At 40.5% G+C, this 15665-nt stretch overlaps 1 protein-coding gene across 12 annotated transcripts in view; it reads right to left on the reverse strand.

Moving 5' to 3' along the window:
* Nucleotides 1-15665, reverse strand: part of TNS3 (tensin 3) — a 282694-nt gene that overhangs the window by 116893 nt on the left and 150136 nt on the right. For all 12 annotated transcript variants that reach the window (XM_080382108.1, XM_080382101.1, XM_080382105.1 and 9 more), the window contains 2 exons: nucleotides 9484-9525; nucleotides 13-65 (listed from right to left, as the gene is read on the reverse strand). In XM_080382108.1, coding sequence (XP_080238234.1) covers nucleotides 13-65; nucleotides 9484-9525 — 95 coding nt within the window. The remainder of the gene's footprint in view (nucleotides 1-12; nucleotides 66-9483; nucleotides 9526-15665) is intronic.

Below are 15665 nucleotides of genomic sequence, written 5' to 3' on the forward strand. Positions count from 1 at the left end.
AGAAATACTTGCCGTGATCCTTTGTCACAACTGAAAGAGGAGTCCTTCGAAGCACTGCTGGAATTCTGGAAGAAAGCAAGCAGAGCAGCAAATCAAGTACCTTCCTTGCTGATGTCAATGATCCTGCCTTTTCTCCTCATTTATTATGTCCATACTTGTGCAAAACCACACCAACAATAGGATAAGAGGACCATTGCTTTATGTTTTGAGTGCAAACATTGTGGTTATAGCCAGGTTATGGCCAGCTATTAATATGGACTTACTACTACCTTTTCCAGCTCACTACTGCCAGAGAAGGACTGGTTGCCTTTTGTGCTCTCCTTAATAACTGCATTAGGATTAGGAAAACATTTATGGACTTCTGAGAAGAGGGAGCTTCAATTTCTGTATAAACCTGCAAAAGTTAAGTTCCTCTCAAGTGACTTTCTTAGGACAACATTGAAAAAATATACCAAATTTATTCCAGTATTAGAGTCCTGGGAGTTTGAACAGAAACCTGAGCTGCAATGGTTTCCCTTTATGAGACCTTCACATGTGTCCTTTGTAGCTCCATTTGTTTGGTAATAATAACAGTGCATTAAAAAGTGTCAAAATGTTCTCCCCCCGAGCCTTCGTAATAGAATTTTTCTCCCCCCATTTTAGCTGTCTCAGAATTAAGCTCCAATGTGACAGTCACCCAAGCTCTCTGAGTAGCAGAGAGAAACAGAGACATCTAGAGGGGTCAGTATTCCTTCCTTCCAGGATGATTTTCGGAAAAACAAAGCTATTACTATACTAACGTTAAATACAACTACATAAAAATATTTACTTTACATTTAGATATATCTATACAGAAAATCAGAAGTTCAATTTCATATCATGTATCATTAACTCTGTAAGAGAAGTAGTATTCAGTTGTCTTCCCGCCCTGAATTTATACCTACTACACAGAAAAATGCACAGAAAAGCTTATTTAGATGAAGGGTAAGAGCTGGAAAGCCACTAAACCCTACCTATTTTGGCTACACACACAACAAAGGTTTCCAAACCAAATAAATGGTGTTTGAATGCAAGAGGCCTTACAACTAGAACTTTCCATACAGTGCTGCTGTATATCCAAATCTGGGAACAGCTAGGACACATATAAGCATGCAAGTGACATGTTTTCTTCCAAAATTTCTGGAAATTAGTTTTTCTGGCAACTGTGAAAGCGCATCTGATGGCATAAGGTGACCCTCCCTGCGGTGCTTGGTCCCAGTTACACTAGCTCCTGTCTTAGACAACAGAAAACGAGGAAACTTAACGAAGTTTTCAGCTTCTTTTTACTCAATTCTGTCTTAGGATTTTAAAGGCTGTAGGTAATACACCATGCATGCCAAAACAAGTAAACACCTAATAACTGAAATTCAAGACAAAGCTTTCAGCATGTTTTGGTTTCATAACCAGAAGGCAATTAGCAGAACATGCCTCTCTCTCCACTTCCTTAGCCCCTGTGTGTCACACAGATGTAGCCATTCCGTAAAGAGTACTTCCAGCATTTTTAATATGTTTTATGACTAAACCTCCCTGTAACCTGAATAATCAGTCACTTAGAGGCTTCCTCTGGTAAGAAAATACATGATGAAATCATTCTCTCTTGCCCACTGCTGTAGCATATATACTAGCATATAACATAGTAGCACACAGTATATAAACATATGAACAACAACATAATGCAAACCACTGTCAGAAAAAAACACTTGTGAGATCTGTATTTGCTGCATGCTTGCCACGTCACCTACTGACATGCATGGTACTATAGACCATTTCCTGCTCTGCGTACAAAAAGGGATAATCCTAACAATTTCCACAATTCAACAGCTGGTACAACTTCAAATTTAAATTACCACTGCTGTTTGAAAAGGCATTTTATTCAAGTAGCCACCTCACCTGGTTGTCACGTTTCATTGCAAGGTCTCAAATAGCTGCAAGACTCTGCAGTTTGTCATTACAGGTACACTTTTATACAAATTCTGGACAGCTCTCGAAATCAAGAGAGCCCTACCATCTTCAGAAGATGCTTTGATTCAGACCATGAAACTTCCCATTGCCTATGTACGGTGCATCGAACAACTAAATTTTACTTAATCCGTCATAAGGTTAAGATCACCTTGTACATTATATGTTGACTACGGTCAATGACTTGTTGGCAAATGGACTGTCAAGGACACACCTCCGTTTCTCTGCATGTTCTCCAGATCATAGTCACTTCTTCCTCTCTTCCATGGCTTAATTATCTTGTATCTAGATGTATTCTTTTTTTCTTCGGTTTTCCTTTTTACTTCTTGGTTTGTTTTTTTTATCAGTTATCAATGACTACACCACTAACTTTTCTCCTCACAGTTAAAATAGTCAGCAAAATCCAACAAAGACACTATCCATGAATTACTACAGAGGCAAAAGGGTTACTGAAAGAAGCTTCTTAAAGGTTTGAGGAAACGTTTTTTTGAGGTTTGAGGAAACATACCATATGCAACACACCCCTAGGATGTGTTCTCAAACACACGAATAAGCTGTTACAGCATTTCTCACAACAGGCCATCTGTAAACTGGAGCTGTATCTTATCATGCTTCTGTCTGAATTCAGGTTTAATAGTCAATTAAAACCAATCTTCAACTTCTGTAACTGCCTCTCTTTCTTATTTGTTTTTCCCCCAACATTTCTGTGCAGTATCAGGGTCATTTCACTGGTAAGAAGGGATTCTTCTGCTTCTGAACCAAACCATACACACCTACCAGCAGAATACGAGTTTCATCAGGCCCTGTATTTAACAGCACAGGACAGACTATCCATAAAGGCAAATTATCTCCATCCAAGTAAAAAACCAAATCTGCCATTTTCTGCCTCCTTGCACACAGGAGGGACAATGGCAAAACATTTGGCTGGTCTTCCAAGACAGCAAACGCCACCTGGGATCTCCCAGGGTGGACAATTACACAGAAAAACTTGCCAAACAAGACAGGATTTTCATTTCCTATCAATCAACAGCAGGAAAGAAGATGAAGGGGAATGAAAAATAATGGCTCAAAACAGGGTATTTAACCACAGCTGGCTAAAAATTCAGAGTTGTAACTAGGTTACATGCAGCAGAACTAGCATTTGACTTGTTGCCAGTAGGACAGACCACCCTGAGATTACTCTTCATTGAGCTTCTCCCCACAATTCCTGTTCCCCTGCTTCCCCAGGACTACCTGGCAATGCAGATAGCGTAACCAGTCAGTTGAGGAAGAGTTTTGAAAACAGAAAACACCTCCCATTTACCCACTCATTCAGTTTTAAGGATTTTTTTATATCCCAAACAACAGATCAATCCCAAACAAACAGATCAATCCCAAAACAGTAACAGATAAATGTTACCCCCCTATGTAAAAAGTGCAAAGAGCCTTTTGGTCAGACAAACTTAGCTGCAGTTGCAGGAAAGCCAGCAGGGGGAAGCAATTGCTTCTCAAAAGACATCGGCCTCCTCTCCAGCCACAGAACGATATTAATAAGCGAATTCGTTGTATCCAAGGCACTACGTCACTGCCCTTTTCCAGTGAAAACTCAAGCCATACAACTCCTTCCTTTGGCATCCTCCTTACTGCTGCTTTCACCATCTTCGGCTCCTGCATCTAGTCCACACTGCACAGCTTGCTATTCCAACTTTCTCAAAAACACAGTCCTCAGATGAGACCACCCCAGAGCCCAGCACAGCCTAGACATGATTCAGAAGCTAAGAAACAGGCCCATATTTAATTCGACATAATTTTCACCAGGTCATAATAGTTATGAGAAGGTAAGGTTCCCAGCACAGCCTGCGGGTGATGGCAGCAGAGGAAGTGGGCGAGACAGCGATTAAAGCATAGCTCGGACAATACAGGCTTTTGAGTCCTATTTATTCACCTTCCCCTGACAGCAAAGAGGGTGAACCTGCCTGTGGATTGCCTGGTCTGCCTCACACTGCAAGCTTGTGCTGCCCCAGGCAGCAGGCTGCATCTCAGACCTTTGCAATCTCCCTCCCAGCCTCTCCACAGCTTCAGAGCAAAACCATGACATGAGGTATAGTACCAGCCACCTTGCACAGTGTGGCACTGGGGTGGCATTGAGACGCACCTTCTGCACTAGTCCAGAAACAGAAGGAATAAGAAATAACCTCTCTGCTAAGCCTTCATCCCCTCACCTATGACGACAGGCTGCCTGTCGAGGAAAGAAACAGGGACAATCAAGTGAAAAATAATGCCTGTAAAAATAAATAAATAACAAAAAAATTAAATCATATTTGTAAAAAAATCTATCTCAGCGAGATTATCAGCCTCAATCTTTGCAAGAACCAACTAAAGGAACTTGGGTTCTGGCTGTCAGGCTTACATACTCCACAGGCTAAAGTCCTCTGTAGCAGAACTTCAGAGACCAGAAAGATCACAGAAGAGGACAAAGGGTGAAGGGAGATCAGCTTTGCCCCAGATAAATTTATGCGCATTTTATCAGTACACTGATTTACTATCTTTCATATAATATCTCTGGGAAAAAAAAATATAAAAAACTTAGTATGTAAACTGCTAGTTTCCAAAGCCAAAGTAAAAATAGACATGTGGGCTACACATGGTCTTAGAAATACCAGGTGGGTTAATGACTCACCCCTTTCAAAACTAGAATCAAAGTCAGACTAAGGAAGCCAAACAAAAAGACATTCAGTAGCCTTTCCCAAGGCCCCATTCCTGGCACTGAACCATGATATAAAAATACAGTATCTGCTTAAAAGGGATCTCAACAGAATTTAAGAGCTACTGGTTTCAAGGACTGAGTTGTTTTAAACAGCTGAGACACCTGTACATCAACTGTATGCTCCCCTGAAGAACTGCACTTCTGAAAACTCACAGCTGCAGGGTATGACACGCACTCACGATGCTCAGCTCTTTCTCTCCTGGGCTTCTTGGGTGGGAGCATTAGTAAGTGTCAGGATCAATGAGTAGAAACTACAACTATCTGAAATGTAAATCAGCGAGTAATCTGTGACTTAACAGTATCAGGACATACTCCTAAAGAACGACATCTATCTATTTGGGATATAAATATTTAATTTGTGCCTATTCTTAATGTTGATATAAGCATCAGAAAACTTGATTAGCTATCTGTCAAAATTACATGCATTTCACACAGCTTTTAATTAGCTTATGAAATTTTATTACACACAATTGTCCACCATTCAAACAGCCACAAATAAGAATATGAATAGAAAGACTGATCAGTGGGAGACCCGAATGCATTTTAACCAAATTTGTAATGGTATTTTCATTCCCCAAGCCACGTAGAGGAATCAGAAGAAATTCTCTAACCTATTCTAAGGCACAGTGTAACATTTCTATACACTCTGTGGTACTGCAGAAAAGACAGGACAATGAACTACACTGATCGTTGGACCGCGCCACCACAATAACTCCCACTGACAGAGTAGCTGCTTTTAGAAGCTGCAATGAAACACATGTTTGGATATCTTGGATGAGAACCAAAATTTGCATAATCTTTTGGCCTCTGGCTTTAGAATGATTCCTAATGCGGAAAACAAAGATTCATGCCTTGTGAATACAAATGGGTCTGTTACCGTGTATCTATTCTTGCAGTAAATATTTTTCAAAAAAATTAATTTAAAAATTCTTCTTGGGAGCTGACTCTCTGCAGAAGAGATTTACCAGTATTTCTACTGCAAACAGCTATTTGTTTGGCCATACATTTTATTTTTGTTTTGTAAGAATGAACTGTTCCCATGTAGTGCAACAGCAAGAGTCCAGACAAATGTCCCCCTCACAAGTAGCGGCGTCTGCAGAAGTTACAAATTCCAGCTTGCTGTCTCTGCCAAAAACTCCCCTGGCTCTTCGCTGCTAGCAAAGCTGCTCCCACAGTTCTTCCCTACAGCACTTCAGCCAAGACGAGCCAGGCTCCCCCACACAAGTTTATGTGCGGCTTCATACTCCAGCGCATCTTTATTAAGTCTGTGGGGCACATACGGACCTTCCAGCTACCACTCTGCCAGGGCAACGAGGAGCTAACCCAGGTGCAAAGATCACCTTCCTGCTCACTCCAATTCAGCAAAGCAGACCTGCTCACAGCTTGAAAGCTCATGGTACAGCTGGGTCTTCTAGCCATTCTTTTATCTTCTTCTAAAAAACTGGAATTTGTAACAGAGAGAAGGCACATAGCAGATTTTTGCTACAACGAGCTCTTTAGGAGAGAATACTGGATGCATATAAAGTCCAATTCAAGTGAGAATGAATCACAATTGATGTTTTACTTCACATACAATTTTACAGATACACATGTTCCCATTTGGAAAATCGTAATACTTCTGAAGCCTTAGTCCTACCGTGTCTCAAGACTACAGGTTCACCAAGCCTTGCGACGCTAGCACCCAGCCCTCAGCTACACTTAAGTGCTGCTAAGTGTTTCTTGCACACCCAGACCAGGTGCACAAGCTCCCTGGGTAAACGAAGTCATGTCAACATTCGAATAACTGTGTTCCACTGCAAACCTATGGGGAAACTTACTACAGCCGTATTTAAGTATTACCACGTTAAGTGAGGAGTTTACCTCAACTGACTAAAATAATACATGTGCTCCAGCTCCAGTTGTAGCAAAGTTTCATAATTACTCCAGAGCTTTGAAACGGCTTCCTGGATGAGTACTACCCATGGGCAATGTTGTTCAGCACAACAGAGTGCAAAGGTTTCTGCATTAATTTGCACCTACCATGTTATGAGCATCTGTGGAAGTCCTGCAGAGCACAACCCAGCAGCACCTAATGCAAAGCTCCTGTATGTCTGTGCTCTACCGCCTCACTCTGTAAAAAGATACAGCAATGTCCACAGCAGAAAGAAAAAACATAGTGTCAGAGGGAAAGACTTCAGAAGCAATCTCCCAAGTTTCTCTCTGACCTACTTAAGATGCCAAGAGATCAAAACTGAAGCAAACTTTCACCACAAATTTAGCACCCCATTAACTAACAGAAAATTCTGTGCACGTAATTCTTGGACAGAAAGTGGCAGAATCACACCTGCCAACCTTCAGTTGAAACAAGAAGCCTCATTTATTTCTTTTTAATATGTTAATCTTACAAATAAAGTATGATTCCAGTCCACAGGGGCATGAGAAAGGCCTCTAAAATGTAAGAAAATGCACTTCTGACTTCCCAAGAAAGAAAGTGTTATCCGTGCCTCAGAACTATCCCAAACGTTAGAATTAATCTAACAAAATTTTGGATATTCAAGCCAAATTATCTTTGTTGATGTTTACATAGCTTTCCTATAAAGCAGTAAGGGCTGATATTAGAAATACTCCATTAATAGTCATGTTGCTAGGAGAAATTAAGAAAGCTTTTCTTTAGTGGACCAGATGTCATGGAGCAAGGTGCAAAGGAGATAGAAGAGAGAAGAAATCCCAGAGCCAAAAAAGGGTCAGGCTGGTTAAAGCAGTCTCCTTCAATTCAGTTAATAAATCAAAAGAAGCGTGCCACAAATTTAGAAGGAAGAAACGGCAGGAAGACAAGAGACACACCTGCCCTCAGCACCACCCTGCCAGGATGTGTGCTGCAGTCATGGGTCACAGAACTGGAGCTGCAGACCCTCACCCGAGCAATGGCTGCACCTAGCCCCACTGCCCGGAGACAGCACTTAAAATGCCCCCAGCCCTGCAGCTTTACACCTCCTCTTTTCCCAATGGGAATAGGTGTTCCTACCACTGTGTTTCAGTTGGAAACATTCTTCTATATCCCAGTGACCCCCCGGCCCCTCACCGACGTCACCCTTTGCACCTGGGGTATACTGGTCCATAGAAAATAACTACCAAAAGTTTCAGGAAAGTTGATAATGGTCAAATTAATAACCAATGCAAAAGATACAGGACAACAGGCAGAGCTGAAAAAGCACTGCTTGCCATTAAGGCTGCAAAACAGCTGTGCATGAACCTCCGCATGTACAGCAAACACCCAAAAACATATGACCTGGGCTTGTGTAATAAGCAACCAGCACAAACAGAACCCTCTGAAGTATTCAGATACAACAACAAAGCTCAAACCTTCCAACAATAGAAAATGATCTGCAATTATTTGCCTCACAATGTATCTCATTATTTTGCTTCACATTTGTTACGCTAGAAGCAGCTGTCAAAATCAATTATTCACATGCAGATAACTAAGAAGTTTGCCCTTTTCTGACTTTTTTATTTTAGTTAATTTGTCCAGTTAAGGAAGAGTGAAATGAAGGGAGAAATAAACTTGTCACCAGACATTTTAGCTGATGTCAATATAAAATACACTCTAGCAACTTAGAAATAGGTATAATTTTACTGGAACAGTGTGGATAATAGCACGGATCCAACCACAGAGATGGCCTCGCTTGTACAAAAATACTTACTGACACCCCAAGTAAACAAACTATACCTGCTAATACAAATGCAACCTCTGTGATGGTCTGCTTTTATGGGTAGTCAAGAATCAGAACTCTTCACACCCTGCACTGAGCAGCACCAGCAGAAGCCTGCAGCACTAAACCACCGACGATAGTGCAAAACAAATGCAACACACACAAGACCAACACTGTGAAATAGATGCTCACCTATCATGATAGAGAGCTGTTCTTGAATTGAACGGCAGGTTAGTGAAGACCACAGGCATCTTGCAAGTCCCTCCCTCTGCCCCTTTTCAGATGTTAACTTCATCTTTACAGCAGTGAATCACATACCTGCAACACAGTTGCCTACTAACAGATACTTAACTATAGGCATCTCCCATGATTTATTTAAAAATGCAAGAAACTTGACATCTCTGATAAAAGGCAACTGCAAAGAACTTCAAGAAATCTCTTCTTCGTCTTACTTCTTTCACAGAAATTGTGCTGAAACTCAAAGTGTAAGTGCTATCAGCATTGAAATGTGCAATACTTCCCGTTTGCAAAAATTTCTACATCACTTAGAAGACTGGGTTCTACTGCACTTCGATAAATGTATTTAATACTACTTGTACCAGTAGTACTACAGTAGCAATTCTAAAGGGTTGCAAAGGGGCATTTAATCGGTTTTGTAAACAACATGGCACAGTAACTTGAGCAAATAAAGGCTAAAAGATCAACTGCATATTGACCACACTACAAGAATATTCTTTCTGCTGAAAAAAATAATCTCTTGCATTTCTGAACTCCTCTGAATACAATCAGTCTATGAAGTTCTTAATATTTCTCTTCGCTTCTTCCCTGCTTGATTCAGAAATAAGGATCACAGAGTTCAGTTCATTGTTCCTGGATAAACTCAGGAGGGGACACACACTAATTATCCTAAACAAAGGATTAATCACACAGTATAGAAACTAAAGCACGTGCTTTGAAAACAGCTAGCAATGAATGCTTTGTGAAGATGCAATAAAAATAAGCAGCCACAAACAGGAAAATAAATCAGGCCAAGTTAAGGAAAAAAAAAAGAAATAAAATGGAATTACTTACAGTTCTGGTTACATGATTTTTGACAGCCTCAGAGTTATTAGCCTACAAAAGGAGAAAAGTTAACAAAAGTTACTTTTGTTTTCCAGATAGTTTAACTACATTCTAAGAAATCCCCTCCTCGTATATACACACAACAATCAAAATAAATAATTCAGATGTACATATACATTCTACATCGTTAATAACCAAACTATCAAACAGATTCAGAAAACAAACTGCTTTTACACTATCTCCTGCATATCCAGGTCTTGTAAAGCAGCGTTCAGCTACTCAGGGTGCTTACTCCAAGTTACAATATACACGGGGATGTATGCTGTTAACCATCTACCATTCCCTTTTGCATTTTTTCCCCAATCTCTCATGTTACGCTTTTTCATGAAAACAGACAATTATGTGGGTATTGACAAAATGAACTGCCTAGGACTTTCTTTAAGCACTGTGTAAAATCTCTGTTCAAGGCTTTAAAACATGCTAAATTGTATGTGTGGAGGCTTAAAATAAACCCTGTAAAAGAAATGAGTCAATCCATTACTATAAAAAGCTAACATGAATAACCAGAAGCACAACCTTCCATCAGTACATGCTTTATTGATGACCACAATCAGTGTGAAATCAAGGTAAAATAACGGGAAAGAACAGTGGTGAAACTAGTAAAAATATAAAAGCCCTCAAAATGTTTGCTTAAGACTTCAACAAAGTTAAAATTTGGCATTTCACAAGAGAAGATACCCTGAATTAAGTATTTTACTATTTGGAATTATAATGAGAGAATAACAGAAATATGTCACCTTGAAAAGCACTCAAAATGAGAAAACTAAGTCACACTAGAACAAAGTCAGTGCTGGTTAGGAAAGACCACAACAAACTCCTGCTCCACAAGTCTGCGAAGAACCCTTTCTGCAAAGAGCAATACATAGCATCCAACTGCGTAAAACCACTGCTTCAAAAGACAATTTCAAATTCTGTGCAGAAATCAACAAGGTTTTGCTCAGAAGAAATTAAAGCTAAATTGTAGCAAGGTACATTGCTGATGTAGGAACAGTGTTATCATTACCCTGCCGAATGCAAAATCATTTCACAGTCTGGAAAATCTTGCCTGCAAATTCTATAGAGAAAAAGAATCACTGAAATATACCCACCACTGAAATATAGACACCTTTGGAACAAAACATAACAGCTGTTAAAACAGCACTCTGCAATACTTTGCAAGAGCTTAGGATGAGACGTGCAAACCTTACGCAAATCAAACTTAATATTTATCTTGTACATTTAAAACAAACTAAAAGGGGCAGAAAAGTAACACATAAAAATGCAGTGAAACATGTTTTGTCTCTTCATAATTTTCACTGGCACACTACCACATGCAGACTGACAGGTAAGAGAGTAACTCGTATTGAGCCTTACTTCTTCAGAAAGCACATTCAAAGGAGGGAAAAAATCGCAGGAAACTGCTTTCTGATTGTGGGGACCAGACCATCTTCAAATGGCACAGTCACTAATACAAAACCCCAGCTCTCCCTGTTGAATTGCTTTGCTGAGCACAGCTGGATTCTCCTGCAACTTCAACACTGTGCAGTAACTCACAACCTGGAAAGTGTTAAAAAATAACAACTTAAAAAAAAAAAAAAAAAAAGCTAAAGCAGCACATACACACACAGGAACAGTGTTTGCCCAAACCAAGAATACCAGCCTCTGCCCAAGACAGGTTATGGGCACCCCAAGACACTCACATGGCCACACAACTTCTCCACCTTGCAGACACCTGCAGTGGTACAACTGCAAACATGAGCCCAAAGCCTGCTGTGGGAAAGACACTTTGAACTAGAGATGCAGCTTTATAACTGTCACCTTTTTTTGGTAGGTTACTGAGATTCAGATACACTTGAGTAGCACATCTCAACTCAAAACCCAGTTACAGATTCTCAGAGTGCACATTACAGTAGCAACACCTTGCTTAATTCAATGAGCACCCCCCAGATTTACTAGGGCATACATCCTGCACAAACCATAAGCCTTACAACAGGAGTTAACTGTGAGCCAATCTCACAAGAAAAGGTTTTGAGGTTGTTTTATTTTTTGTTTAATAACTTGACTCTGCTTGTCAGCTATCAAATCTCCACAGTGCTAAACATACAAACCTGTCAGTCAGAAGAACTAATATATAAACTCATGCTATTAATTCAACCCAGAAACCCTAAATTGACTGAAACTTCCAAGTTCTCAGCAGATTAAAGATGATATATAAGACAAACACCTGTATCGTTATAACCTTAGTTACTACTATTTCATGTCTTAAGATGCTCATGGCTACTTAGCAGGAATACACAAATCTGTAGACAAAAAGGCAAAATACAATTTTTTGATTCCCTTGGAGGTTGCCGCACAGAAAGACTTTGCGGGCTCCACAAACACAGCTCTTGGGAAAACATGCCACCTGTCTTGCTCTTCCCCAGAAAGTTCATGCGCAAGCTGAGCTCAGCACCTACCCTTCCAGAACAACTAAGCAGCCTGTATGTGTTACTGCATATAGAACAGAGACATAAATGAGGTTTACACCTAATGGCTGCCAGTTCAAAAGGATTTTTTCCATGTATTTCTCAGTTTAGCACTGGACTGGTGTAGTCTGAAAGTTTTTGAGCATAACTAATAGATAGAACAAGAAGCAAAAATATCCTCTTTCCTCATTCTTTGTTAGTGTTTTGAACTTGCTCTTTGGCTTGTCCAGCCCCTACTTGAAATGCCTTATATTCTCTCACTCAGCTGGAAGCAATAGCTCTCTCCCTCCACCTTACTACAGAGAGGGAACACAGAGTGCTAGAAGCAGCGGGCTTGACATAACTATATCAACTGGCAGGATGACTCTGTGCCCTTTTTCTTCTGATTTAATGGGAAGAGTGCTTAAATGAGTTGTGGTGACAAAACCATCCCAGGTAAATACAAGTCTTTGTGTAACGTGTGTGTGTGTGCACACACACACACGTATATACACATACACACAGTAAGCAGATGCCAGCATCTAATCCCATTCTTTCAAAACTGGGCCACCTAAGGATGTACACTCAAGTCTCTGCATGGCTTTAAAATGGTTGTCCCCAAGCCAAATACTGCTACTCTTGCTGCTTATTCATCAACTCTAGGAAGAAAATTACAAATAAAATTCTTCAGCTGCTAACTAATGTGGTACGCTCGTTTAAGATATGGAAGATCCAGCTTCAAGTCTCTGGACATAAATGAAGGGGGGCTTTGAAAGTATATTCTAATATCCAAGCTAAAGATCTTAATCAAGACTATCAGCCACATTAAGACAAAAGAGCTACATCTCAAATTTCTAAAGGGTTTAGCGAAAGCTTGACATTTCTTCTTGGAACATCATCATTACTTTCTACTTTAGCATGGGGTGACCACTCTAAGGTACAGCTGTGCCAGTCAAATCTTACTTTAAGTCCCGAAAGAGAAAAAGAAAAAGAGATGGCAAAGGAACCAGGATGACCTAAGTCTATGGGACATTCAGGAGAAAAAAAGTAAAGCAAACCAAAAAATGTTAACCAGGACAGCGAAACTGATCTTGCCAACTCCATAACAGAACTGTCCTCCCTCCCTCCTTCTACAGCGACATCAAACCCCCTCGCTTCGTGCCCACTGTTTCCACTTCCCAACTTCTCTCCCACTCCTCTCTCCCAGCTGGAAGACACATTGCCATAGGCAAAGGACCTGCTACCTCATACGGAAAACACCAATGCACATTACAATATCCCACCACATGTCATTTTGGGGGTGTTTTTTCCCAATACTACCTGTAAAAGCATAAGAAATGCTACTATTCTCCAGGGGGAAGCTGTCACCTGTATTACTAGAATCACTTTCCCAGTGTAAAACTCAAAATCAGAGAGAAGAGGAGATTAGATGCCTCTCACATCTCATTAGCCCCATGTGCAGCCATTATACTTTGACCCAATATAACGTACTGAACGCTGTGATGAAAGTATATTGCAGCTAACGTGTTACTTGTGCACCTCACCAATCACAGCATTTCAAGAATATCAAACACAGCAAAACATTCTCTGCCCCCCCGTAAAGCCAGTTCAAAGGATATTAGATCCACATGGTTAGAAATAAAAACCATTTTGCTATGGCTTAAGGAAAAAATCATTCCAAAAAAATTGTACTACCTCCCCCTCCTGCCATCACAGGACAAAACTATGCAGATTCCTGCCAACAGTCCCCTAAAAAATCCTCTCTGAACTAAAACTAAAGCCATTAAAGCATAAGATAAAATTGTAGTTACTTCAAAAAAAAAAAAGAAAAGGTTATATTCCTTTTAGTAAGCACAAAAGGAATACACATCAGCCCTTAAATGAATGCGAGAGGAAATGCACTACTCCCTCCCTTCATTAAAGACACAGCTTCTCCACCTCTGTTAACATTTTGCTAATTAGTAGGGCTACCTTGCCCTGAAAGCTTCTCATTTGGGTTCCACTTTAAAGAACCTAAAACCCAACAAACTCCAGCTTCCCTCCCTTCCTCCCCCACATCTACCAGGTAATGCTGTGACATCTCTGCAAGAACCAGACCTGAGCTTCAACCTCTCTCGCTCCAGCATTTAATGACATTCAGCAAGAAGAAGCAAAAGCAAGTTCACACATAACACTCCTGTTGAACACGCCTTGATACTCAGGTGCAAGTACTAAATTCTTGAAGCAATGTGAAAAACATTACCCTACAGCAAATTAAACCAGCATGATTGCTGAAATGACAGTGAGCTAAAACTGAACGGGATGCTATGTGATTGGTTTCTGACTGAAGATTAGTTTCCACTATTATATGTCAGACAAAACATCAGAACTTAGAACCTAAGGAATGGTATTTGCTTCACAGTTCTGCCAGAAAAGAGGCATCCACATGGATAACTGTGCTTATGACAATGAATACTGGCTATAAGAAAAGCCAATTAAATTAACACTAAAGGATTTGAAAGGATTTGTCTTTTCCTTTTGAAAGACAGGTGCCAGTCCTCCACAACACTGTGATACCTTGTGCTACAGTTCTGTGGTTTGTGTTTTGTTGTTTTTTTTTTTTTAATATTTGGCTGGAAAACACTACAGAGATGCGACTGGTACTGTCCTTTCCTTTTACACATTCTTCCATTGAGAAAGCCTTTTCAAAGACTAACTAAAAGCACATTCAGAAGGGACATAAGATCTGTCACTCTCAAGATAAGCTATGAACGAATGGAAAATACATGCATAAAAGCAGAAAAAACCTACCCTGAAGTGTGTATGTCCCTTTTCCAGTGTGAGCTGTCAAGCAGAATCTATGTAAGCCCATTTCCTTAGTAAAGTCAAACATATACAAGAAGTGTCCATGCAAAGTAAAAACTAAGGATACCAAGGAGCCTGAAACACGGGTAATTTCCCTTTAGCTAAAAGAAAGCTGGGAAGGCCGAAGGCAGCGTGAGACATCTTGCAAGGACGTCATGTCACTGGGCTTAGCTGTTGTATAGCAAATCGTGTCCTGCTGCTGAAAAGCAGGCATTTCTGCCTGTGACAGTGCCGCGCTCGGGGAGAGGTTGGGAGAACATAAACCAACAGGCAGGCAAACCTGGCTGCGGAGCTCCCAAACCGCTCCCTCCCATGGATCCCCCACTGCCACAGAACGGTTTTGTTCCAAGAAAGCCTGATTTTCATTTCATTTGGGATGAATGTCAGGGACTGAACACTGCATTATAACAAAAATTCATATTTAAGCTTCTACAAAATTGTTTAGTTCTCTAATATTCCTAGAAACTACATGAGCCCTCTCTCCTGGAAAATACAATGACTAGCTATTGAATTTGGCATATGCCGCGCTGCTTAATTCAGGATCACCACATTCCATTAATTTGGGGGAGTGGGGTATCCACACTCACACTGTTTGATTATCTTGTCCCTTTTACAGCTAAGTTGGGGACATTCATGAACAAGGCACTGACTGCTTCAAAATCATGTTCCCAAACCCCTACTCTGCAGACCTCTGAGGTCCATAGCTTACTCTAGTAAGCACTTGGAACATAAAAACAAAAAACAAACCCCACAGAAATGCATTATATAGGGGCCCACATCAACCCCCTTCTGGGGATCGGCAAATCTGAAAAAGGTTGAAAAATTAACCATGTCAAGTGTTTCAATTCAGGCTGCAGCTCACAG

This window comes from Falco punctatus, assembly GCF_963210335.1.
Source record: "Falco punctatus genome assembly, chromosome: 4".
Taxonomy (NCBI): domain Eukaryota; kingdom Metazoa; phylum Chordata; class Aves; order Falconiformes; family Falconidae; genus Falco; species Falco punctatus.